The sequence below is a fragment of the Micromys minutus genome (genome assembly GCF_963924665.1).
Source record: "Micromys minutus genome assembly, chromosome: 27".
NCBI classification, from domain to species: Eukaryota; Metazoa; Chordata; class Mammalia; order Rodentia; family Muridae; genus Micromys; species Micromys minutus.
The window spans coordinates 30,328,960-30,354,652 of NC_137962.1; the positions used below are offsets into that span (position 1 = coordinate 30,328,960).

General features: G+C 54.4%; 1 protein-coding gene across 5 annotated transcripts; it reads left to right on the plus strand.

Annotated features, from left to right (window-relative positions):
- On the plus strand, positions 1-24,800 carry PLXNB2 (plexin B2). Of its 5 annotated transcripts, none has more exons than XM_080939801.1 (39): positions 6,836-6,974; positions 9,455-9,504; positions 10,005-10,053; positions 12,292-13,381; positions 13,533-13,715; positions 13,796-13,924; positions 14,338-14,438; positions 14,515-14,641; positions 14,974-15,127; positions 15,836-15,950; positions 16,044-16,152; positions 16,237-16,338; positions 16,955-17,047; positions 17,314-17,395; positions 17,464-17,624; positions 17,716-17,864; positions 17,953-18,061; positions 18,185-18,321; positions 18,444-18,614; positions 18,936-19,068; positions 19,186-19,413; positions 19,498-19,674; positions 19,774-19,913; positions 20,015-20,115; positions 20,279-20,508; positions 20,601-20,782; positions 20,945-21,011; positions 21,164-21,310; positions 21,489-21,645; positions 21,747-21,847; positions 21,947-22,031; positions 22,201-22,355; positions 22,455-22,615; positions 22,705-22,852; positions 23,188-23,252; positions 23,373-23,448; positions 23,795-23,869; positions 23,980-24,109; positions 24,187-24,800. In XM_080939801.1, exons 4-38 carry the CDS (start codon positions 12,305-12,307, stop codon positions 24,082-24,084), a joined length of 5,532 nt encoding a protein of 1,843 aa, XP_080795927.1. In that variant the 5' UTR covers positions 6,836-6,974; positions 9,455-9,504; positions 10,005-10,053; positions 12,292-12,304; the 3' UTR covers positions 24,085-24,109; positions 24,187-24,800. The 5 variants fall into 5 exon arrangements, with proteins under 5 accessions (XP_080795925.1, XP_080795927.1, XP_080795928.1 ...); XM_080939802.1 differs by having other exon boundaries at positions 24,190-24,800; XM_080939798.1 differs by having other exon boundaries at positions 23,980-24,800.
- The last annotated feature ends 893 nt before the right edge of the window (positions 24,801-25,693 follow it).

The window sequence follows — 25,693 nt, forward strand, 5'->3', positions numbered from 1 at the left end:
GGCTGCGGAGGAGCAGGTACGGCACTCGGGGACGGGAACTGCGGGGGCGTCGCGCAGGCCCAAGGCTTCGCCGTCCACGCCACTCGGCCTGCGCCCCCGGACGCGGGGGTCTTAGGGCAGTGCCGCTGCGCGGAGGGCGACGGGGGCCTGCGTCTTTGCCCCGTGTCTGTCTGTCTTTCCAATCGGCTGGGCCTGGCTGTTCCTGCCTCACCGGTTGCCGACGAGGCCCTCAGCGCCGAGATGTTGAGAGACTGGCCTGGCAGGCAGGGTTCCCGCGACCCAGTGGAGCTGCACCCGACCCGGTGTAGTTTCAAATCCTCCCTCACGGTCGGCGTCCCTACCTCTTGACCGCCGAATCGATGAGCCAGAGCGAGTCATCTCTGTGCTGCGGGACCTCCAGGGCCCAGTTCTCAAGCTAAGCCTGCTTAGACGCCAGGCGCTGCTGGGGCTTTTTACAGGGGTGCCCAACCAAAGCAGTCAGTTCCCACACCTTCTGGGACAGGGAACAAGAAGCAGAGAGAACCAACACCCAAGTAGTACCTGGTGAGGTCCCACGCCTCCCGGCAAGGTCTTCTCCGCAAGTTTCTTGTGTAGTTCGTTGTTGTGGTGTTTGGAGAGACACCCAGGATACAGAGTGCTTAGAACTTGTGGGTGCATTTTCACAGTCTAGCCCTTTACTTCCATATTTCGTCTTCAGGGAGCTCTGGTCTGGCTGTGTGTATCAGGTTTGTGTGTGTGTGTGTGTGTGTGTGTGTGTGTGTGTGTGTGTGTCCCTTTCTCCTTATCTGGGGTCTTCTGAGCCTAAGAATCTTAGAGTTTCTGGCCACGTCACTTAATTCCTTTTTCTAGTTCCCTGGAGAAGGCAGGAAGGGAGGTCGGATTGTGGCCATCATGGGGGTGGGTGGTCAGAACTGTAGCTGAAGCCAGGTCCCAAAGCCGGTGTTGAGGAACGGAGGCGGCGCTTAGGGCCCTCATTTGCCTTGGCGAGTGTCCCCTCTAACGTCTCTCTTCAGTCTGTATTGATGATTTTAAAGCTGAACTTCTCAGACTGCTCACACACACCTTAAGGGTGGGAGCTGTCAGCTAGATCCCATACCCGGATGCTATCTTGGTAAATAGGGAATGTTTGTCATCAGAATGTGGACTGCCAATGGCTTGAGTCCTTTGCTCTTTGGTCAGGAGGTGAAGTTCCTCGGAAGGTAGGGCCAAGCTGTGAGGTGTTTTGTGGAATGTGCCAAACCTTGTTGTCTTGTATCGAAATTGCTAGAGAAGACTAATAATCAGGTAGACTACAGAGCCTGGGCCACCAAGTCTCTCACTCCTCCCATGGAAGTGGGGAGGCCTGTGGACTGGCCAGAGGTTTCTAGCCCCAGGAACTGAGGGAAGTTACTTAGAAAAACAAGAGTTTGGAATGTGAACTCCCCCTCCCCCTCGGGCTGCCTGCCAAGGAGGAATTATTTTGGATTATCCAGCCGAAGTCCAGCGAGTCCAGCTACCCAAAGAGGGAGGCTGAAGCAGAAGGGGAGGCTGAAGCAGCCATGGGAGAGGAGAGGGACCCACTTCCGGGCTGTGGGTTGAGAACCCCAGGAGGGCGGGGCTGACAAGTCGAGGCAGCTTCACCACCTCCCTCCCTTGGCTGCTCAGACCAGTCAAGGGAGGTGTGGGAGGGCATGTGTCACCTTGGGTTGGAGAAGGTCCTCAAGGTCGGCGCCTTTGTAGGCCCTGCCCAACCTGGAATATACTCTGGCTCCTCTGAGAAAGCTCATGGAGGAGAAAGTACTTTAGACCCCTCTGGAAGATTCGGTTCACTTCCCCAAGCCGTGCGTACCACGTTAAGGATGCCTTGGATGGGTCACACGCCCAGCAGACACTCATAAGAAAGCACATCTCTGGGGGTCACACCGGGGCTGAACCTCAGGCTATCTTCTTGTCTTCTCACTGACCAGAGAGGCTCACCGAGGGGAATGCGATACTGGTCAGGACATCCCACAGGTATGGGACAGATATGGGGCCCTACTAGAAGCCACTGAGATGTTCCTGGGTTGGCTTATGGCTTACCCAGGAGCCTGCATGGAGACCGCATTGGGGGAGAGAGCCAGCAGCTGATGCCCAAGAGCAGGAAGCCTAGGGACTTGGCCCTGGCCCCTGCTAGTGGAGCATAAGTGATTGTATTGGAAAGGATTGAGCTGGGCTGGGCTGGCAGCCTACAGTGGCGGCCATATGACACATGTCCCCCCTCTCAAATCTGTAGCTATTCTAGAACATCCCTGTTGTCATGTCTTCTGCCTGGTACCTCTCCTGATGGTTAAGTGCTAATGGTTCCTCAGGGCTGTTGGGCCCTTGCATAAGGGTCACTGGTGGAAGGATCTCCTTCCTATTCCTTGCTTGTCTGCTAGGCAAGACTACGTGTATACCTCTCAGAGGACTGTCACCCTGTAATCAGACACTCCTTACATCCTTTCCTATCCCTCTTGTAGCTTCCTGTGTCTAGCCTTGCTCTTGTTATCCAGGGAGTAAGCTTTTTTTTTGTCCCTATTGACAGCCTCTTGTTAAAGGATTGGCTTGGTGAGGAAGAGAAGGTAAGTTGTTTGGAACTCCAATCAAGGCTTGGAGGTCAGGGCTCAGGCTAGCTTGTGGATAGGACTGGGGACTGGTCTCACTACTCTTCTGTACCAAGCCATTGGGTGATTAGATAGGGGGGTAGGAGTTGGGCAACCCCCCCCACTAATGGCTGTTTGTGTTTAGGGTGGGGTTGTGGGTGGGGCGGGGCTGGGTTCTGACTAATTATAGACTGGGAAGGGCTGAAGTGTGTGTGTGTGTTGGGGAAGCCGGGATAGGGTAGTAGTGTAGAGCCCCAGCTCTCTCTTTCCAGACCTCACGTGACTTCTCTTTCTTTCTCTCTATGGTTTCACATCCCCTGACTGTAGCTTCTGCTCCCTACCCCCAGCTGAGTGAGGCTAATGCTCCCCTCTATTGAAGTAGTGAGGACTCTGCCCTGTTCTGATCTCTCTGACTATAGGCCCTGCCTCTGGAACACCCCACTGACCCTTCTACCCTATTAGAGCATCTTAAAGGATGGAAGAGGCCCCTGCTATCCTATACCCCAACCCAGAGGGGCCCTCCTTTGAAATTCACGGACCTGTGATTGGACTTAAGTCCTAGTTAGAGTTCAGGTGGTCGAAGTTGGTGAACTCCCCTTGGAGCAGGTCTGAACCAACCTCGCAGTGACAACCTTGTCATTGGGAAGAGCCCAAGCTGGTCCAGACTTGGGGCTGGTAACACTATTTCCTGTCTTTTGTCATTCTCTGGTCCCGCCTCTGCAGCCCAGTGTCCCATCCCCCAACCTGGCTTGTTGCCTTCCTCGTGGCTGGCAGCCTTCCCTGGGGCGTCCCCAAGGACTGGCTGAGTTCACACCTGAGCTGCCTGGGGTCCCAGTGGACTGCATACAGAAGAGGCTCAACCTGGATCGGGACACTTGTGTCTGGGGGCAGGGCTGGACTTGGTGCCCACACCCTCTTCCTCATCTCCCACGGACTTGAGAAACCCAGCAGTTAGTTCCCTATTCTGATGCCAGCTGGGTTCTGGCTCCAGGACTTAAGGACAGGACAGGAGAAAGGGGTAGGCCCCAGGGGCATGGCCTCAGTTCTGACTCCAGCTCTGCCATCAGCCCAGTAGCCGATCCAGGGTATGTCCTGCCTGGACAAGGGGATCAGGCAGTTGAAAGTGTGGGTGGGGTGGGAGTGGCAGTGACATTGCTGGTCAAGTAGTTCCCTTGAGTGGGAGTCCTTGGTGGAAAAGAAAGGGAAAAGCTTTGATGTTGGTGTTTCAGGTGGTTGCCTGTATCAAGACACCTCTTGGGGACTCATCAGGGCCAGTGTAAGAGGATCTACTGTGTGCACAGGTAGAACTCTCTTTCCACAGGCTGCTCTTATCTGTGGCTTCTGAACCAGCACACCCCCTGTAGAAGGGATGGGTTCATGTCATGCATGAGGGGGATGCATTAGAAACCTAGTAAGTCTTTTTCCGTTTTCTTTGTTATTTTTGAGACAGGATTTCTCTGTGTAGCCCTGGCTGTCCTGGAACTCAATCCAGTAGTCCAGACTGGTTTCAAACTCACAGAGATGTGCACCACCACTTGCTAGGAACCTATTTATTCATTCAGTCTTTTCGTAGGTAGGAAGAATTCGCCTCTGTTTCCTGTGGTGCCACATCATGTGTGGAAGTTTTCAGGCCATTTCCCAGTTGCAGAAGGTGTTGTGGGCAGCCTGGGTGACTGTGGTTAAGTGGGTGTTCTGGGATTGACACATGGCCAGCTGAGACTGTCACTCCATCCTCAAGGGCTCTAACCTTTAACCTGGGCAAACTCTTAGGACAGCTCCAGCACAGGGTGTGGGCGTGTGTTAGGAGGAACCAGGTGGCATTTGTGTGGTGAAGAAAGAAGCTGAGGGCCCTATGCCCTTTTTGTGGGAGCTCGCAGCTACCTTGAGACACAGAGAGTAGAACCGGCTTTCGGTCATACTCCTGCTCCTCCATCTCGAACTTGATAGCGTGCTCAGCAAGTAGGAGAAGCTATTTTAAATTGAGTTGGGTAATCTGCCAGGGGTGAGGGGTAGGTGGCAGAAGGGAAGGGCTCAGGAATGACCCAGACTCAGAAATAGTTCCCTAGTCTGGCCTCAGGAGTGGAAAGTTCAGCCTCACTACCTCCACCTTCACATCAGGTCTGATTGAGAGTATCACCCTGGGAGGCCTTAGGGCCACAAACCTATCAGGATTGGGGAGGGATCAAGGGAGTGCTCCCTGGAACACACCTCTTTACTTCTTCCATGTAGACTTACAGAAGACTCCTGGGGAGTCTGGTGTATCCATGCTTCCTGCCAAACAGGAAAGAACTAGGTCTAGGGGCTCTGAATTCTCAACCCCATCTACATAATCTTCCGCTCTGAGCTGGGCATTTCCTCATTGGAAAACCCCAGGCTATCTTCCTGCCTAAACCCTGAGTGCTTGCCCCGTTGTGTCACTTGGACATGGGTGCCACACACCATCTCACCCTCAGACTCTTCCCAGCACTCCATACTATACCATGTGCTTGGCCAGGCCCCTGGCTCAGTGTGACTCGGAGATTCACCAGTGAACGGCTCCTTCCCTCAGGGCCAGCCTCTGCTCTCCCAGCTACAACGGATTTCTTAGGGCATCCTGGGATGACCCACTATTGGGACCTAGGTATATCCCACCTTTTCAAAGCCCCTTAGTTCATGCTTGGGGAAGTTGATTCTTGGTGTTGGAACAAGACCTTCCTCCTGGCATGGATCTGGCAACATCATGGACATGAGTGTGCCTGTACATGTGTGGTCATGTGAATGTGGCTGGCACCCGGGCTTGGCAAGGTGCCCTGAGCTAATTGTAGGGTTCAACTGGGATGGGGGAGGAGGGGCTGGGGTGACCGATGAGACACTGACAAGCTGACAGGGAGATTACAGGCCTTGTCGGCTCCTCGCTCACTCGGGGCCCTCACCCATCCGCCCCCATGCCACTGAATCGCACCCCCAACCCCCACGGCAGCTGAATCCTGGTAGGGACTCTGTGGAACTGGTTCTGAGCAAACTGCAGCCTCCATGGACAGCATCGAGCCGGTTCTTGGGTGAGCTGGGAAAGGAGATGTGTAGGTGGGGCAGGAGTGGAGAAAGGTGGATAGGAAGGTAAACATCGTAGCCATGGCTGGCATCTATCTGAACATTCCACATCCCAATGAGCTGTGATGATGGTAACAGGACCCATTTGTACCCTCCCTTAGTTTGCTGAGTTTGGGGCCGGGGTTCTCCAGGAGCACCAGTAAGTTGACAGAGGGTGGCTTGATGCAAAATGATGAATCTGGAGGCTGGCAGTGTAGACATGTAAAGAGGGGAAGAGATGCTAGAGATGGTGGGGGTACAGCCATCCTCAGATAGGACATTGTGGTGGCTGGGTCTTTACCTAGAGGGATGGGGAAAACGCTGGTGAGGAGGAGGCAGCCAGCCAGCTCAAAGGTTGACAGTGTGGGGCACACACCCTAAGTTCCCTACAATATACACAGGCTACAGCTGGTTCTGAGGGAAGCGGAGGCTTGGGAAAGTACAGCTTTGACAGGTCAGCTCTTGAGGGCACCTGATCCTGGATAATCAAGCCTCTGATGGAGAGGGGGGAAGAGGGAAATCGAGTGGACAGTCTGGGCTGGGCTGATCCAGAACCTGAAATGGGGCATAGGGTGGGTTCCTAAAGGTGGAACCTAATCTAGGGACTTGGACTGGTGGGAAAAGTCCGAAGCTGCCCTCTGCTTGGGAGGCGGTCTTACTCTGAGTCGGGTTTGGAGCCCTGACTCAGGTTAGTACATCAGCCTTTCTCTAGAGCCCCACCCCTGCTCCAGGTCAGGTGGCTCAGTTTCCTTAGGGCTGGGTCTTCCCTTGAGGAGTCTGGGCGGATATCCCCGTGGTCAGGCCTGAGGCTGCTTGAAGGCAAGGTCGTGCCTAGTTTGCTGACCAAGGGGGGCCAAGCCCTGGGACTGACCCTGGGCGGGGGCGGAGCTATACACAGTGGGGCGGAGCCGCGCGTTGCTTTCCTTCCCCGGCTGGACCGACTTAGGTAGGTAATGGTCGGTTCTGCTCTCGGCTGTTTCTGATACCAGGTTAGCACCGCAAGGAAACGGCTCCTGACTCTTGACAGTTGCCTCTGCTGTCTTTGTCACCCGAGGTTGGGCTCCCACCTGCCCATCGCCATGTGAGTTTCCCTGACCTAGTGAGGCTCGCGCCAAAAGCTCAGTCCACGTGTTCCCTCTAGGTGTGCGTTGGGGTGCTGGGCCAAAATGTGGAAGCAGAGCTGAAATAGAACGAGGGGGACGAATCCCTAGGTTTCAGCACCGTGGGCGTGGCCAGGTCCCTGGGGGAAGCTTCGGCCGCGCGTCGTCGTCCAGGTCTGGGGTCCGCCTCCAGTGCAGCTCCCAGGTAACCGTCTTGCGATCCCGGAGGAGTCTGGCGGAAACGGCGCTCGGGGAGGGGAGGCCCTGAAACCTGGGCCCATCTATGAGGAATGAGGCCAGGGCTGGCTCTGGGGTGCGGGGACTGACCCAGCCTCCTGGACTGTACTCTGACCAGGTTGCCAGTTGGGTGGAGCTGGGTCCTCCGGCACAAGCCGCGTCCCCCTCGGGTCTTGTGTGCGATCACCGTGTCGGTTCTGTGTACGATACTGTCTCTGTGGCTGCGGTGCTCCGAGAGACGTCGAGCTCCGCACAGACCCCTTGCCGCAGCCCCTCCCTCAGACTTGTTTTGAAAACAGCGGAGGCTTGGATTTGCGGGCGCCGCGGCCTGTTTTGTCTCTTCTGATTTGTTTAACGCTCGCAGCTAATTGCAGATTTTCGTAGCCTTCCGAGGGAGGACGCCCCGCCTCATGGCTGCCAGCTGCGGCGGGGGAGGGGCAGCTTCTCTGAGGCCCAGGGCCCCCGAGTGTGGTCCGCTGTTGAGGTGCCCCTGTCCTGTCCTGAGGGTGGTGCAGTACCCACCCTACTTGTTAGAATCCCGGCTTTGGTGGAAATGGTTTCTTTCTCCCTGCCAGTTCCCCGGTGTCTCTGGTTTGCTGTCTTGGTCCCTAGGGGGACCGAAGCTCTGCTCTCCTGTTGGACCACACTGCCTCAGTGTTGATTTGATCTGATTTAAAAAGCCATTCATACTAAGATATTAAGAGGAAAGGAACCCCAGCTCTATCTGCCCCTGCCCCTGCCCTGTGAGGCTGTTTTAGAGTTAGGGAACGCAACTGGCTGCCTGCATCCTCCGTGTCATCTGTACCCATCCCCCATTCCCCCACCGCCACCCGGAATTGGCATCAAGAGAGCCTAGGATGAGAAGAGGAACCTAAAGAAGAAAGCCTCAGGGCATCCAGCTGACCAGGGGCTTTTGTTGCTTCCTAAACAGTCCAGGATATACAAGAGACCCAGACCCCCGTTGATTCTCAGAATTCTGGCTGAGACAAGGCTGTTAAGATTCAGACCTGGGAGCTGGCACAGACACTCTCAATCCTGTATTCCCATTGGTCACCCCCAGCCTCATCCCCGAGTCACACCGAGGGATCCCCTAAGGAAGATCACAGAGGATGGGTGACTGTGGTCAGGGTGCTGGAAAATAAATGGTTGCCCAGCTCTCTGAAGTGGGTATTATTGTTAAACCCAACATACCTACAGAAAAATGGCACAGAGCAGCTTTGTAAATGGACCATGTAACTCTGCCAGAGAGAGGCAGTGCTGGATTTGAACCAGAGTAGTGTGCTCTTGAAGTAAATTTACTAGTAGGGAGTTCTTGAAGACAAAGACAGTTCTTTGTCTGGGCCAGTAGGGAGGGGGAGCTCCTAGGAGACGGAGATGGCTGATTGGGAACATCAGCCGAGGATGTGGTGGTGACCTAAAGGGTATCAGTGATGTTAGTTTCACATCTAAGAAGTGTTAGCCAAGAGGATCCTGATAGAGGAGACAAAGCTGGCAAATGGACTCTGATTGGTCAGTGGAAGGTTCGCCTTAAGTATATATGTATGACAAGTTGCTTAGAAGAGGCCAGCCTCCTGTGGCTTTGCCTTCAGGAGACTCCCAACAGGGAACTGGGACCTTGATGATTTGCTGTGAAGTCTAGAGCTAGAGGAGGCTCAGGGACAGACAGCCCAGAGGAAGCTAGAGCAAGCCCCCAGGCACAGAGAGGTTGCAAGTGAATTCTCTGGGGGCTAACACTATTCTGTGGTTTGCCTACTGTGTCTGAAGAATGGTCTGTGGTTGGTTCATGTCACAAAGCCTGTGTTGAGTCCTGGGGGCAAAAAAGATACCTGCTGCTCCATGCAGCATCTTGTAGGGGCTGGGAACACTTCAGTGTGGGGCCTGATAGCCTACTTGGACTCACCATAGGTCCAGATGTGGGTCAGCTACCTGAGAAAATGGACTAGTAGAAGCATGGGAAACTGCTACACAGGGCAAGTGGAGAGTCTTGGTAGGGTTAAAGGACAAGTGGACAGCGCCTAGAAGTAGTGTCTAACCTACAGCGTTGTGTACTTTTCTCCTTGCCCCCAAAGTTCTAAGAGTTTTCAGGTTGGGTTGAGGGCTTTGAGAACTCAGGAGCTAGCCCACTGGTAGAATTGGATGAGGAGGTGGGTTCTTAGTAGGGTGGCACAGACCCTTTGTGGTGCAGTGGTCATCCCCGGGCCTCCCCGCACCCCCCTTTCTGGCCGGCAACTAAGTTGCTAAATTGTTGCTTCCAACAAACCTGCTAAAAAGTTCCCCGGGTCTGTACTTCCCCTTGGGGCCTACCAAGGACTAATTCTAGAAGGAATGTTATAGGAAGATCTGCTGAGTGTTACAGTGTAACACTCTGGCTTCTCAGGAATGAATTCATTTAATCCTTAGAAACCTTAGTGTTAATGTACTATTATTATTACTGTGTCCATTTTGCAGATGGGGAAATGAGGCTCAGAGACGTTAACTTGCCCAAGGTCACCCAGCTAGTAAGTAGAGTGTTGCCCTGTTGTGGATTCTCATGCTTTTTCAGAAAGCAGTTATGCATATAGTGGGGTTTTTGTTGTTGTTGTTTTTTCTTTTTTGTTTTTGTTTTTTTGGTGTGTGTTTTGTTCTGTTTTTCCAGAAAGGGTTTCTCTGTGGCTGTCCTGGAATTCAGTATGTAGACCAGGTTGGCCTTGGACTAAGATCCAGTTGCCTGTGCCTCTTGAGTGCTGAGATTAAAGTCATGAGCCACACCACTTGGCTACCCACCTAGTTTTAAAGAGCAGATAGTACCTTAGACGTTCAATGAAAAGAGCTGCCTAGTTCTGAGCAGAAGAGAAAGTAGCATGACTTGCTTATGTTTTTCAAAGACCAGGTGAATGTGCTTGCTTTAAAAGCTAGGCTATCCGCCTGGGGGTGTCCACCAGGAGTGAGAGGACAGAAATAGGTGGTATCAGGACAGCCACCCGGAGTGACTGTTCTCTATCTCTCATTTGCTTCCTAGAGAGTCCTAATGCCAGCCTAAAACAGAGACGGAGACCACTGGAGCCTTGGTGAGTCCATGGGATAAGCCAGAAAGTGTTGAAAATCATTGTGGGACCCTGAGGTTGCACCTCTCTATATGTGGCTTCTTGGAAGTATACCAGCCGGCATAAGGCTGACTGGTACCCCTGAGGAAATCCCCACCAGCCAGACAAACAGGGGTCCTGGACCTAGTCCAAAAACAGGAAGTTCCTCCACTTGCCCTCCTATTCCAGGAACATCAGCGGCAGGAAGCTTTAGCTGGCTGTGCCTGGCGCCTCTAGCTTTGCACTGCCAGAGCGCCGTAGAGGTCAGGTGCTCTTTGCTCCTGGGCCTGGCCAAGCAGGTCACTCAAGGCCTTGTTTGTTCAGGAAGTAGAAGGGAGCTGTCACCTATAGAGCACAGCCCATGTCCCTTTTATCACCCAGAAGACACTGGGACTGGAGCGTCTTTATCCCACTACTTTGGTATCTGGGTGTGTGGGAGTGCTTGAAAGTGGAAGTCAGGGCTTCCTGGGCAAGTCTTAAGGCCACTCAGTTACATCACAGCCCTTCTGGCCCAGTTTTATAATCAGGTTTTCCCTCAGGTGTGTGGGCCTGGAGTTCAGTCAAGTTACTGGTAACCAGATGTCTGGAAAGTTTTCCTCCCAGAATCCTACACCCCCATGTGAGAACTTCCGAGGGTGAGCTCCAAGCTTAGGGAAGAAGTGGCCAGTGTCCTGCCAGAAATTAAACGGAGAGAAGCCCACCTGGCAGATGTCCTAGGAAGGCCCTTGGAGGGCAGTTGGAGAAGGTGCCATTATGGGTCCTGTGTAAGAGTAGAGGAGGTCTCCTAGCCGGTTAGCTCCAGGGTCAAGCCTTGGGCTTAGATACTAGTAGAAGTCAGGGGCGGAGGCTGGCACAGCCACACGTAAGCGGGTGACTGGTTAGGTTTCAGCTGTGCTGAGACTAGCTCCGCCCACGCCCACGCCTCACCCCCTTCCACCCCCTCCTGGCTGGGAACATTCCATTCATTCTCTGCTCCTGGGAGCCGACAAGCTGCAGTGATTTGGTGAGTTAGAGCGCTGAGCTACGTCCATAAGCCCGAACAAGCTGGCCTAGTAATCAGGCCTTGGTGTGGAGGCCTGTGGGAGTGGACTGGAGAAGGCTGGAGAAGGCTGGGATGGAAATTGGTTAGTGGACCACAGGACTGTTTCCATGGAGGTGGAGTTTGGCTGCTTCTCCAGGCTCTGAGCAGCGCCTTGGAATCTTAGACTGGGTTGGGCACAGTCTAACTTGGGGTCTTAAAGGGCTTGTGAAGTCTTCCTGTCACTAACTACAGCCACTGTCTTCTCCCTGACCTCATCTCCTAATGAGGTCCTTGCACTTTGCTTCTTGAACCACACTTTCTATCGGAGATGTGCTTTTTCCTCGGTGGGTTATACCTCCTAGGTCTGAGGAGGCTAAGGAAGGGTACAGAATAGAAATGGACAGCAGCTGGAGAGAGTTGCGGTGCTCGTGAGAAAAAAGCCACCACCTCATCCCAGCATACTCATCTTTACCCACAGATCAGCTCTGTCCTCTTTGGCGACAGGCAGAGCAGGGTCCTTCCGTAGGAGTGGGGTACCCGCTAGGGATTCTCAAAGAGAGAGTAAGTTCATTAGTCGGAGGTAGGTCAGCACCCCAGCCCCACCCATCCAGGCTGCCTTTAGGCAGGTTACTTCCTCTCTGTAACTGTTCCTTCATCTATAACTGGAAAGTTACAGAGCCTGGGGAGTGTGAACCGAGAATCCTTCTTATGTTTAAATTTTAATAGTTTATGGAGAATAAGGTATAGATGAGGTGATGTTTAAGGTACTCACACACACACACACACACACACATACACACACACAGGAGCACATACCTCTGAACTGGTAGACTTAGAGCTGCTTTTCCCTCCCCAGTAGGCATAGAGGGGGCTATGAATGGGAGGGGGGACCATCTTGGACTAAGGAGCTCTGGAGGTGGACAGGAGTAGACTGTGCTTACCTGGGTCGTGTGCATGGGCGCTCATTCGCAGCTCTGGCTTCTAGCAGTGTGGATCTGCGTGTCTACCAGTCTGTGGTTTGCACGCCGAGACCACCTGTAGCTTCTTGAGAGGAATATGTACAAATAGCTGGGAGCCTTCCTAAGGCTATCGATACTTTGGGTGCTCCCTGAGGGGATTGTGTTCCTCTCTGGCCTGTATTCTGGACACTCTGAATGAAGAGAGGCCTCGGCTTATCTGACCTTTACTGTCTCTCCCCACAGAGTTCTGGGGGCAATGGCTCTACCACTCTGGGCCCTGACCTTTCTAGGTCTCATGGGCCTAGGGTTGAGCCTACGGTCCCGAAAGCCGGGGAGTTTCCGCAGTGAGACAGAGCTGAACCACCTGGTCGTGGATGAGGCCTCAGGTGTGGTGTATGTTGGGGCAGTGAATGCACTTTACCAGCTGAGTGCCGACCTGCAAGTGCAGCAGTATGTGGTCACGGGCCCGGCCATGGATAACAAGAAATGCACGCCACCCATCGAGGCTAGCCAGTGTCATGAAGCAATGCTTACTGACAATGTTAACCAGCTGCTGCTGCTCGACCCACCTGGGAAGCGCCTGGTGGAGTGTGGCAGCCTTTTCAAGGGCATCTGTGCCCTGCGTGCCATGAGCAATATCTCCGTGCGCCTCTTCTACGAGGATGGCAGCGGAGAGAAGTCCTTTGTGGCCAGCAATGATGAGAGAGTGGCCACGGTAGGGCTGGTGAGCTCCACGCGCCCTGACGGTGAGCGCGTGCTGTTTGTGGGCAAAGGCAACGGGCCACACGACAATGGCATCATCGTGAGCACCCGCCTGCTGGACAGGGCTGAGGGCCGGGAGGCCTTTGAGGCCTACTCGGACCATACCACCTTCAAGGCTGGCTACCTGTCCACTAATACTCAACAGTTTGTCGCAGCCTTTGAAGATGGCCTCTATGTCTTCTTCATCTTTAACCAGCAAGACAAGCACCCTGCTAGGAACCGCACACTGCTGGCACGAATGTGCAAAGACGACCCTTCCTACTATTCCTATGTAGAGATGGACCTGCAGTGTCTGGATCCCAGTGACCCCCAAGGCTCTGGTACCTTTGGTACCTGCCTAGCTGCTTCTGTAGCCACTTCCGGTGCTGGCAGGGCACTCTACGCTGTGTTTAGCAGAGATGGTCGGAGCACTGGGGGGCCTGGCGCAGGCCTCTGCGTGTTCCCACTAGATAAAGTCCATGACAAGATGGAAGCCAACCGTAATACCTGCTACACGGGTGGCCGAGAGGCAGGCCGTGACACCTTCTACAAGCCCTTCCACGGAGACATCCAGTGTGGTGGCCATCTGCTAGTACGTGTCTTGCCTGTTCATAGGTGTATGTTTCCCCCTTGAGTGTCCGTAGATTTGTGTTGTGGAGGATAGGGTTTGACTCCTATAGCTTGAATCCCTAGTAGAGAAAAGCCTAGGAGACAGGGACCTGTCCTGATGCTGTGATCCACAGGGTGCCAGCGAGAGCTTCCGATGTGGCTCGGAGCATCTGCCCTATCCACTGGGCAGTCGTGATGGATTCACCACCACAGCCCTGCTATACCGTGGAGGCCTGAATTTGACAGCAGTGACAGTAACTGCCGAGAATGACCATACTGTTGCCTTCCTGGGCACCTCAGATGGCCGGATTCTAAAGGTACTGGCCAGGCAGAGAGTCTCCAGGAGGGGCCAATGAACTATGGGCCCTGTTCTCATGGACCGTCTTGGTGTTTGCAGGTATACCTTGCTCCAGACGGCACTTCTGCAGAGTACGGCTCTATCCCGGTAGACATCAATAAGAAAATCAAGCAGGACCTGGCACTGTCTGGAAACCTGTCCAGTCTGTATGCTATGACCCAGGACAAGGTCAGCCTAAATATGGCCCCAGAAGGCCATTGTGAACAGGCCTAGAGGATATGCTGGGCCTTGCTTTGGATGGTTGGGCAGAGTCTGGGCTCCTGTCTCTGAGTCTTCTTAGTACCACTGCTATCTTTCCAAGGGTTTTATTTTGGGCATTAGGAATTAGAACTAGGATTTTATGCCTGCCAGGCAAGAGCGTTATCACCCGAGCTACATAACAATGAGCTACCTAATCTTCCTTTTCTCAACAAGGTTTCCTTTTCTGATCCTGCCCTAAGCTTGTACGTGGTTATAAATTCCCACCACCAAGCTGGCCCAGGAGATTCTCTACCACTTGTCCCTGGAAAGTCTAGCATGTGAGGTGGGGGCCTGTGTCTAGTAAGTTCTGTTCCCCCACGGCCCTGCTCTCTTACCTGAAGGTGTTCCGGCTCCCAGTACAAGAATGTTTGAGCTACGTGACCTGTGCTCAGTGTCGTGACTCCCAAGATCCCTACTGTGGCTGGTGTGTCGTCGAGGGACGGTGAGCTGTTTGTCCCCCCCCCAGTGGCCCAGAGTCCAGGGAGTGCCGGGACTGAGACTATTCTGTGTCCTTGCAGATGCACTAGGAAGTCTGAGTGCTCACGGGCTGAGGAAACCGGACACTGGCTGTGGAGCCGGGAGAAGTCCTGTGTGGCCATCACTGATGCTTTTCCACAGAATATGAGCCGGCGGGCCCAAGGAGAGGTGTGTGTGTGTGTGTGTGTGTGTGTGTGTGTGACAGGTGGCAGGCAGGTAGCGAGTGCTCTGCAGGGCCAGATGGAGCTCTCCTTACACACACAGCTGCTGGCTGGGAGCTATTAGACAAGGGAACCATGAGTTGCTTGGTACCTAGGACCCCATGAACATCCCAGACAGTGTAGAGACAGGTTCTAGGGATTCTCAGGGTCATTAGCCTGCACATAGCTGAGAGCAGGGCTGGAGGTATTCTTCTGGTAACCTCACCTTGTCCGCCTTACCCCCACAAGACTGAGCAGTGTGGTATTGGGATCCTAGTTTGAGCTGTTCTCCTCCCGCAGGTGCGCCTGTCTGTCAGCCCTCTACCCACCCTGACTGAGGAGGATGAGTTACTGTGCCTCTTTGGGGAATCGCCACCCCACCCTGCCCGGGTCGAGGACGATGCCGTCATCTGTAACTCCCCGAGTACCATCCCTAGCACACCACCAGGCCAAGGTGAGACCCTCAGCCCTCAGCCCCTGGACCCACACAGCTTCTTCCTGCACACAACCTTTTCTATGCTCTGTCTACTCTCACATGTTTTAGATCATTGAGCATCATTCGTGAGCCAGTCCTGGGTGGCTACTGCTATTGTTGGGGAAGAAAAAAAAATCCCAACTTTGAGAGAACCTCAGTCTTAAACTGAGTCTGAAGGCTGAGTGTTCTATTCTGGGGAGACCAATATCCAGATTCCTCTGCTAAGTTATTTGCATACATATCCCTGCTCACTGCTGTGCCCAGCCTGAGGCAGCTGGAGCTGTCTCCTGAGGCTGAAGGCCTCAATCTGGGCTAAGACAGGTGCTATGTCTGTCTGTCCCTTGAGTGGTGGGGGTAACAAGGCCACGGAGGGATGTGAGCAGAGACCGGGGAGGCCTTCCCACCCAGACTCGGAGGAGCCACTGCCCTCAGCACTTGCAGGAACAGAGAGAGGGTGCGAAAGCAGCCAAGCCCAGGGGAGAAAGATGAGCCCAGCCCTGGGAGCTGACACCAAAGCCCAGATTTGACAAGCAGCAGCAGGCCAGCTGAGCCTAAGGCTGGGGTATCTATAGTGTGTCTCATGGCACTGGAACAGACTTTCTCTTGGCTGGGCACTGGGCGAGGCCCAGTCTCACTCACCCTTCTGCCTTAGCTGCACCTGACCCTGTTCCCACCTGTATTCTGCAGATCATGTGGATGTGAGCATCCAGCTCCTCTTCAAACATGGCAGCGTCTTCCTCACCTCCCACCAGTATCCCTTCTATGACTGCCGAGAGGCTATGAGTCTGGTGGAGAACCTGCCGTGAGTCCTGGCTACCTTTTGAGGTCCCCACCCCACCCCTAGATTCCTCTCATGCTTCCAGGCCCCTCACACCTTAATTGACCCTCCTGCTAGGTGCATCTCTTGTGCTAGCAACCGCTGGACGTGCCAATGGGACCTGCAGTACTATGAGTGTCGAGAGGCTTCGCCCAACCCAGAGGATGGAATCATCCGTGCCCACATGGTGAGCCAGCCGCCTAGATAGAACTATGGTTAGGATCCCTACTGATGGGAAGTATTTTATCTCACCGGCTTTGCTCTCTCCCAGGAGGACAACTGCCCCCAGTTTCTGGCCCCTAACCCATTGGTCATCCCTATGAACTATGAGACGGAAGTGACCTTCCAGGGCAAGAACTTGGAGACTGTGAAGGTAGCGAAGGCCTTGGGTGAAGTCTAGCTGGTAGGTGGGTTGGGGCTTGCTTGAGGCTGCTTTGTGGGGTCTTTTATCCACTTTTTATCCCCTCATCCCTTATGACTACAGAGGAAAGAAAGAAGTATAGAGAAGAGAGACAGAAAACTAGATCCCGGAATCTAATTTCTTGCCTTTTGTTTCTTCTTTGAGCATGACTTCTAACAAACCACATGCCCCCACCCCCGAATGACCAACAACCACCAGCCTCCACCTCTCAGGGCTCTAGCATTTATATGCTCTCCAAAAACTTTCCAGAATTCTCAATGTTACACAATCGCAGAAGTACTCTGCAGCTAGCGCACAGGGCAAAAATCATAGTTGGACAGTCCAAAGCAGCCCCACACCTGGAATTAAAACAAAAGCACATTCTTATAATATTTCTGTGTGCTTTAAAGAAACCAAATGCCAGAACTGTAGCTACAGAGGGAGGCAAGGGGTCTTCGGAGGCACCTGAGCATGGGGAAGACTAGGCGGTGGGGTATTTCGGGAGCTTCTGGGGACACAGACTCTGTGCCCCCTGAGGGCAGAACAGTTAGCCAGCTTGTGTAGAGAATGCTGACTGGACTCTCTATAGGTCTCGTCCCTGTATGTGGGCAGTGACCTGCTGAAGTTTGAAGAGGCTGTGACTATGCATGAATCAGACACCTTCTCTTTCAGGACCCCAAAGGTACCACTGCTTGTCTCTAGGGCTGGAGGGAGGGTATTACCTCTAGGGCTGTAGCCTAGCAAGGGTCTTATCCCTCCTGCCTTGTGGTCTCTAAGCATCTCTCCCTATGTCCCTGAACATACTCATGGTCCTATGGGGTGTATGTCTGTCGCTCCCCAGTGGTTGTCTTACTTGACCTTCACTGACTTTAGGTGATAGAGAGACTCCCATGGCCTTTGGTATCAGAGGAATAGGAAGTACAATTTGTCCCTGTGTGTCCCATGCAGCTATCCCATGATGCTAATGAGACGCTGCCTCTTCACCTGTATGTTAAGTCCTTTGGCAAGAACATTGACAGCAAGCTACAAGGTAGGTGGGACTTGGGGAAGGCAGGGGAGGGGACAGAACAACGGCTAACTGTACATCCTCCTCCACAGTGACTCTCTACAACTGCTCCTTTGGCCGCAGTGACTGTAGCCTCTGTCTGGCTGCTGATCCTGCCTACAGGTGTGTGTGGTGCCGTGGGCAGAACCGGTGCGTGTATGAAGCTCTGTGCAGCAATGTCACCTCCGAATGTCCACCACCAGTCATTACCAGGGTGAGTTTTGTCACAGTTTGACCTGTACCCCCATCCCCCTACATGTTCCTCTTTTCCAAGCCATTCACACACCGGGCTCTGCCGATTTCAGATCCAGCCTGAGACAGGCCCGCTGGGTGGGGGCATCCTCGTCACTATCCATGGGTCCAATCTGGGTGTCAAAGCAGATGACGTCAAGAAGATCACCGTGGCTGGCCAGAACTGTGCCTTTGAACCAAGAGGGTACTCTGTATCTACCCGGTGAGTGAACTCCCAGCCTGGGGTCCCAGCAATATGGCAGACGCAACAGTGGCTGAGAGCTGAATGGGTGCTGTGTGTCTATCACCAGGATCGTGTGTGCAATTGAGGCTGCGGAGATGGCCTTCACAGGAGGTGTGGAGGTGGATGTTAATGGGAAACTCGGCCATTCGCCCCCACATGTCCAGTTCACTTACCAAGTAAGTGCCTGACCAGGATGTGAGTCCAGCTTCTACTGCTGACCCCAGCAAGTTGGCTTCTAACAATAACCTATATCCGGTGACCCCCAAGTCCTTGGTCCTAACTATGTGTGTTGCTCTTAGCAACCCCAGCCTCTCAGTGTGGAGCCACGACAAGGGCCACAGGCAGGTGGCACCACACTGACCATCAATGGCACTCACCTGGACACAGGCTCCAAGGAGGATGTGAGGGTGACACTCAGTGACGTCCCCTGTGAAGTGTATGTGCTGCCCATGGCTGCCTAGCCTGCCTGGCTCTGGGGAGAGGGTGGGAAGGCCTGAGACTGCCTTGGAGGGGACAGTGGAACTGGCCTGATCTATTGACAGACACCTCCCACCCTAGGACAAAGTTCGGAGCACAGCTGCAATGTGTCACAGGTCCACAGTTGGCTCCAGGCCAGGTGGCACTAGAAATCTCTTATGGGGGCTCCCGAGTGCCCAGCCCCGGCATCTCCTTCACCTACTGCGAGAACCCTGTGTTAAGAGCCTTTGAGCCACTGAAAAGCTTTGTCAGGTGTGGCCTCTCCCCTTCCTGGCTAGTGTTTTTACCCACCCCCGCCCGCTGACCTGAGGAATGTGGCAGAACTGGGCTGGGCAGGGCAGAAGGAGAAACCTTCTGGAAAACCCCACTGCACCCTGATGGGCTTCCTCCTCAGAACCCAGAAGGCATGGGTCAGAGCAGGGCCATCGCCCTCCCCTCCCCCGCTTGCTTCTCCCTCTGATGCACGTTACTACCCTTCCGCTTCCCATCTGGGGCATAACTTGTAGTGTGGAGTCTAGAAGCTGGTTGAGCTGAACTCAGTAAAGCATGGTCCTCCCCAACCCCCCCCCCCAGTGGTGGCCGCAGCATCAACGTTACTGGCCAGGGCTTCAGCCTCATCCAGAAGTTTGCCATGGTTGTCATTGCCGAGCCCTTGCGGTCCTGGCGGCGGCGGCAGCGGGAGACTGGATCCCTGGAGCCCATGACGGTCAGTCCTGTCTCCGGCCAAGGGCTCAGTTCTAGTGGGAACAGGAGCAGCTGGTGAGCAGGAGGGAGGAGCAAGATCTTCATTAAACGGCCTGAAGTTTTTGGACCCATCCCACAGGTCATGGGCACTGAGTACGTGTTCTACAATGACACCAAGGTCGTCTTCTTGTCTCCTGCTGTCCCTGAAGAACCCGAGGCTTACAACCTCACTGTACTGATACAGATGGATGGTCATCGTGCCCTGCTCAGGACCGAAGCCGGTGCCTTCGAGTATGTGGCAGACCCCACCTTTGAGAACTTCACGGGCGGTGTCAAAAAGCAGGTCAACAAACTCATCCATGCCCGGGTAAGAAGACCTCCCACGGGGACCCGCTACGGGGCGGGGGCTCATGTTGATCATTCTGACCTCTGCCACCCGTCCCCCTCCCAGGGAACCAATCTGAACAAGGCCATGACGCTGGAGGAGGCGGAAGCATTTGTGGGTGCCGAGCGTTGCATTATGAAGACACTGACTGAGACCGACCTATACTGCGAACCACCAGAGGTGCAGCCTCCACCCAAGCGGCGGCAGAAGAGAGACACTGCACACAACCTACCCGAGTTCATTGTGCGTGAGAGTGGGAGGGCTGTGGAGGGCCTGGGGACCCTCTCTGGAGAAGCCACCGCCGCCTGCACCTGCCTGCGCTGAGCCCTAGCTTCCACACAGGTGAAGTTTGGCTCCCGAGAGTGGGTGTTAGGCCGGGTGGAGTACGACACGCGTGCGAGTGACGTGCCTCTCAGCCTCATCCTGCCCTTGGTCATGGTGCCCATGGTGTTTATCATTGTGGTATCCATCTACTGCTACTGGTGAGTCCTGCCTCAGGTAACGCTCCCCTCATCCCTCCTGCATCAGCACCTCTGATCCTTAACAGCAGACTGATACCGGAGAGCTGTTCTCTGCCCGGCAGGAGGAAGAGCCAGCAGGCTGAGCGTGAGTATGAGAAGATCAAATCACAGCTGGAGGGCTTGGAGGAGAGTGTGCGTGACCGCTGCAAGAAGGAATTTACAGGTAGGGGCTGCCCCTGGCAGGTGGGTCCACAGGCTTCCCTTACGAGGATCCCTGGATCTTTTAGGCCACTTCTTACGGCTAGAAACTGTAGGAGGGCCTGGATAAGCGTAGCAGGAGTTGGTGGCCAGGGGCCGCCTCACCCTGGCTTGCGTTCCCTTCTCAGACCTGATGATTGAGATGGAGGACCAGACGAATGACGTGCACGAGGCAGGCATCCCCACGCTGGACTATAAGACCTACACTGACCGAGTCTTCTTCCTGCCGTCCAAGGACGGTGACAAGGATGTCATGATCACTGGCAAGCTAGACATCCCCGAGTCACGGCGGCCCATTGTGGAGCAAGCCCTCTACCAGTTCTCCAACCTCCTTAATAGCAAGTCCTTCCTCATCAATGTGAGCAGAGGAGGGGGGGGGGTAGGGGTAAGGTCAGGGTGGGGCAAGGCTGCAGCCCAGGCGCTCACGTGTGCCCTCCGCCTGCCCTGCAGTTCATCCACACCCTAGAGAATCAGCGTGAGTTCTCAGCCCGTGCCAAGGTCTACTTCGCATCACTGCTGACCGTGGCCCTGCACGGGAAGCTGGAGTACTACACAGACATCATGCGTACTCTCTTCCTGGAGCTCATGGAGCAGTATGTGGTGGCCAAGAACCCCAAGCTAATGCTTCGCAGGTTCGTGTGAATGACAGGTGGGGGAAGGCTTATTTTGGACAGGCATGATCTGAGCTGCTACACAACCATTCTAGATGGTATGCCCACCCACCCACAGGGGCTGTAACGCCCTCCGCTCACGTTTGCATTGTGGTGGGATACGAGGCATCTGTTTACCCTCAGGTCTGAGACAGTGGTGGAGAGGATGCTGTCCAACTGGATGTCCATCTGTCTGTACCAGTACCTCAAGGTAAGCTCCGACCCTAGATCGGGGCAGGGGTGTGTGTGTGAATCGGTGCCATCCCTCCTGACACTGGCCCAAGTGCCTAGAAGGAGGTCCAACCCCCACAATGCTTGTCAGTCCCACCCCACCCCCCACTCACACAGTCCCCCTTGCTCCAGGATAGTGCAGGTGAGCCCCTGTACAAGCTCTTCAAGGCCATCAAACACCAAGTGGAAAAGGGGCCCGTGGACGCTGTGCAGAAGAAGGCCAAGTACACCCTCAATGACACAGGGCTGCTTGGGGATGATGTTGAGTATGCACCTCTGGTAAGTCCCCCAGAGCTGGGAGCTGCGGAGGGGAAGGCTGAGCCAGGAACTTGGACTCCACATCTGAACTCCCTCAGAGTGAAGCCAAATTGTCCTGTGCAGGGTTTCTGTGGTGCAGAGGTATGGTCGTGAGGGTCCTCCCTCACCTGGTCCTTTCCCATCCTGTGTTCCCTGGCAGACGGTGAGCGTGATTGTTCAAGATGAAGGGATCGATGCCATCCCAGTTAAGGTCCTCAACTGTGACACCATCTCTCAGGTCAAAGAGAAGATCATTGACCAGGTGTACCGTACTCAGCCCTGCTCCTGCTGGCCTAAGCCGGACAGTGTGGTGCTTGGTGAGTTCCACCTGTTCATGAGGCCCCATGTGCCCAGCTCTGCCTGGAATTGGGCAGAGTGTGGCCCTGGGTTCCAGAAACTAAGCTATGCCTTTCTGCAGAATGGCGTCCTGGGTCCACAGCCCAGATTCTGTCTGACTTGGACCTTACCTCCCAGCGGGAAGGCCGGTGGAAGCGGATCAACACTTTGATGCACTACAACGTGAGTGAGGAGGGGTTCCCTTAGGCAGGGGAGGTGCCTAGGGGATAGTACTGGACCCCACAGTAGAAACATGACCCTCCCTCATGACTCTGTCTTCAGGTCCGGGATGGAGCCACCCTCATCCTGTCTAAGGTGGGCGTCTCCCAGCAGCCAGAAGACAGCCAACAGGACCTGCCTGGGGAGCGTGAGTCTGTGCTCTTTCTTCTCTTGTTCTAGTTCCCTAAAGGTCTGTGAAGACCTTCCCCCTTTTCCCTCTGCTGCCACCTAGTGGACCCCAGAACCCTACATAGCGAACGTCAGGCCACGCCCACCTTGAACTGGGACTTTGTCCCTCACCTACTTGCTCCCCACAGGCCATGCCCTCCTGGAAGAGGAAAACCGCGTGTGGCACTTGGTGCGGCCGACAGATGAGGTGGACGAAGGCAAGTCCAAGCGCGGCAGCATGAAGGAGAAAGAGCGGACCAAGGCCATCACAGAGATCTACCTGACGCGGCTACTCTCGGTCAAGGTAAGAGACAGCGCTCGCTCACCAGAACACATTCCTCCACGGTAGGGCTTCCTTCCGGCTGTGCCCCGGGAGTCACACCAAGCCCGCTGTCCTCTACAGGGCACCCTGCAGCAGTTCGTGGACAACTTCTTCCAAAGCGTGCTGGCACCTGGGCACGCGGTGCCGCCCGCTGTCAAGTATTTCTTTGATTTCTTGGACGAGCAGGCCGAGAAGCATGACATCAGAGACGAGGACACCATTCATATCTGGAAAACCAATAGGTGAGGCCCTGCCCCTTCCGCCCCGCCCCTTCCGCCCCGCTGCCGTAGGCCTGGCACAGCCCCTCAACTCCCTTGCCTACCTGCTACAGTTTACCTCTCCGGTTCTGGGTGAACATCCTGAAGAACCCTCATTTCATCTTTGACGTCCACGTCCATGAAGTGGTGGACGCCTCCCTGTCGGTCATTGCTCAGACTTTCATGGACGCCTGTACTCGCACAGAGCACAAGCTGAGCCGTGTGAGTAAGCTTGCGTGCCCGTGGACATGGCCAACTGTCCAGGAAGGGGTGGAGGCCCTAGTCTGGACAGTGTTGGTAGGGATGGCCTGGAGGTGACGGAGGTGAAGTGAGTTGGGATTCTACCGAATGCTTGTCTTATGTGGGTTTGTATGTTTGGGGGTAAAGTCTGGGGTGGAAGGAGGTGGGAAGTGACCAAAGGCTTTAGGGCTCCTGTGAGATGGTCTGTCTCCTTCATCTCCCGTGGGACTTCTCATTCCCTGTCTCCAGCCTCCAGTGTGAGGACTGAGTCACTGAGGCTGGTCCAGTGTTAAAGCTCTTGTCTATGTCTTCCACAGGACTCTCCTAGCAACAAGCTGTTGTATGCTAAAGAGATCTCTACCTACAAGAAGATGGTGGAGGAGTGAGTGATGTGGAGGAGGGCTGGGGAGCAGCTGGGAATCCCTGAGACCCCAGGGCCCAGCACCCCCTTTTCCTATGCACTCGCCTCCCGTATCCACCCACAACCCCTCTTCCTCCGCAGCTACTACAAGGGCATCCGACAGATGGTGCAGGTCAGCGACCAGGACATGAATACACACTTGGCAGAGATTTCTCGGGTAAGGGCACCACGGCCCACTGCTGAGCCAGGCAAGGAAGTGCAGGTGCTGTGACCAGAGGGGCAGAGGGTGGCCGAATGGGCGTGGCATGTTAGTCAGGCAAGCTGCCTTGACTGTAAATGGTGAACACGCCTGTATATAGAGGCTGATGTGTACTCAGCAAGTAGCTTAGAACCCTGACATGCCCGTTTAGACCGGCTTGTGTTGAGCAGATGCTGTCACACACATGGGCTTGGCATGTGGCCTTACCAGGATGGTGCCACACAGCCAGCACATTACAGCTTGCTGTTCTGTGGGGCTGGCCTCGGGGCTCCCTTCTCATATCAGGTAATACTGTCATCCCTAGGCTCACACAGACTCTTTGAACACACTTGTGGCATTACACCAGCTCTATCAATACACTCAAAAGTACTATGACGAGGTATGTTCTGGGGTCCCTGTGGTGAAATACAGGACAGCGTGCCCACACGTACCCCCAGCCTGTGATCTGATAGGTTTCCTGTGTCTTCTCTATCCCCACACCCCCTCCAGATCATCAATGCTTTGGAGGAGGACCCTGCAGCCCAAAAGATGCAACTGGCCTTCCGCCTGCAGCAGATTGCCGCTGCACTTGAGAATAAGGTTACAGACCTCTGACCATCAATGCTGCCTCAGGATGCAGGTGTGTGGTACCATGGCATTGGGCACCCATTGGCCTGAGATTGCACTGGCTGTAGCTGAGTTGTTCTCTCTCTCCAGTAGAGGATGCACCCAAGGCATCTGGAGTGGGGGTGGTGAATCCACCTCTTGTAGACTGTAGCGTCTTTCTCCTGAGCAATACTGCCCAGGCGCCCGAGTCAGCACCAGCTCCTTCCAATGGCACCAGCATCGGGTGTTCTCTGTGTTGTCTCCTGAGCAATTCGCAAATGTGCCTTACAAAGCCACACTGGGCCACTGGGGGCAGTGGAGGCGTGGCCTCCACTTCCCATGCACCAGCAGCCTAGCCTCCTCAGATACCCTGGGTTTGGCCTGTAGCTCTCACAGCCAGTTCCTGGACTGTATGTGTCTGCCAGATGGAAGGAGAAGAAAAAGCGGTACAATGCCTTCCTGACCTCACCTGGCCCTCCTTGTGGGGCGTGGGCACTCCAGGTGGACTTGAGGGCCGTCACTGGCTCCACCTCTAAGGTCAAGCTGGACGTCAGACGTCGGGGCCCAGGTGGCCAGAGGGACCCAGAAAACTGAGTTCCTCGTCTCAGCTGTTAAACAGGCTGTCCTGGAGGCCCTGCCTGGATCTGGGGGTGCTGGAGCAGCATCTCCCCCAGGACTACCCATCCCTTTTTGTAAATCGTGATTGTAAATCCAATACAATTGTCTTTTTCACTCTCTGGTTGACTGGGTTTCTCCTTGGGCTGCCTGTCTGTCCCTACTCATCTTTCCCCATCCCTTGGGCCTGAGCTGATCACAGTCTTTTTCTGAATACCAAAATAGGCCCTTGTGTGGGCCAATCCGAGGTCTCACTGGAGATGGGGATTAGGCTAGGTCTAGCATCTTTGGCTTCAGCGCCCTTCTTGAATGCACATGCACACATACCCAACTTTGCCTCACAGTGGGCTCTTAGGAGCCACATGACGAGTAAGAGGAGTGAGAGTCTTGGGCTAACCATGTAGATCCCACACTTACTTCTGCAGGAACTGCTCTTTTCTACCTTGTGGGTTCTGGCGATCAAACACAGGTCATCAGGCTTGGTGGCAAACTCCTTTAGCCTCTGAGCCATCTGGCTGGTCCTTGACACCTGTTTCTAAGGTGTGGTAGCACTTTCCAGCACACATTCTAGGCACATATGTATGTATAAAGATCTTGTATGAACTGAGTTTTCAAGGAACCTTGAGATCAGCTTCTGCTCAGTGCCACAAGATACTCCGGGATGCTGCAGAATAAAAATTTTATGGCCAGAGAGACAGTAGTGCCATGAGTTCCAAGAACCTGTTAGTGTGTGTCTTAAGGCAACTTACAACAGAAGTCATTTGGGGGCTTGCTTACAGTTTCAGAGGATTACTCCATGACCGTCCTGGTGGGGGGTGTGGCAGCAGGCAGGCAGGGTGCTGGAGCAGTAGCTGAGAGCTCACATCTGGTCTGAAAGTTGCAGGCAGAGACAGACAGACTGACAGACAGACAGACTGACGTGTTTTTCTAAGCCCTCCCCCCACCCCAGTGACAAGACTCCTACAAGGCCACACCTCTTAAGCCTTAACAGTCCACCAACTGG

Bases quoted from the DNA above. Each gene is read 5' to 3' on its own strand.
- PLXNB2 (XM_080939799.1), top strand. From the start codon at position 12,305: ATGGCTCTACCACTCTGGGCCCTGACCTTTCTAGGTCTCATGGGCCTA. The intron at 14,439-14,514 runs GTGAGCTGTTTG...GTGTCCTTGCAG, and splicing joins TGGTGTGTCGTCGAGGGACG to ATGCACTAGGAAGTCTGAGT. The intron at 17,865-17,952 runs GTGAGTGAACTC...GTCTATCACCAG, and splicing joins GGGTACTCTGTATCTACCCG to GATCGTGTGTGCAATTGAGG.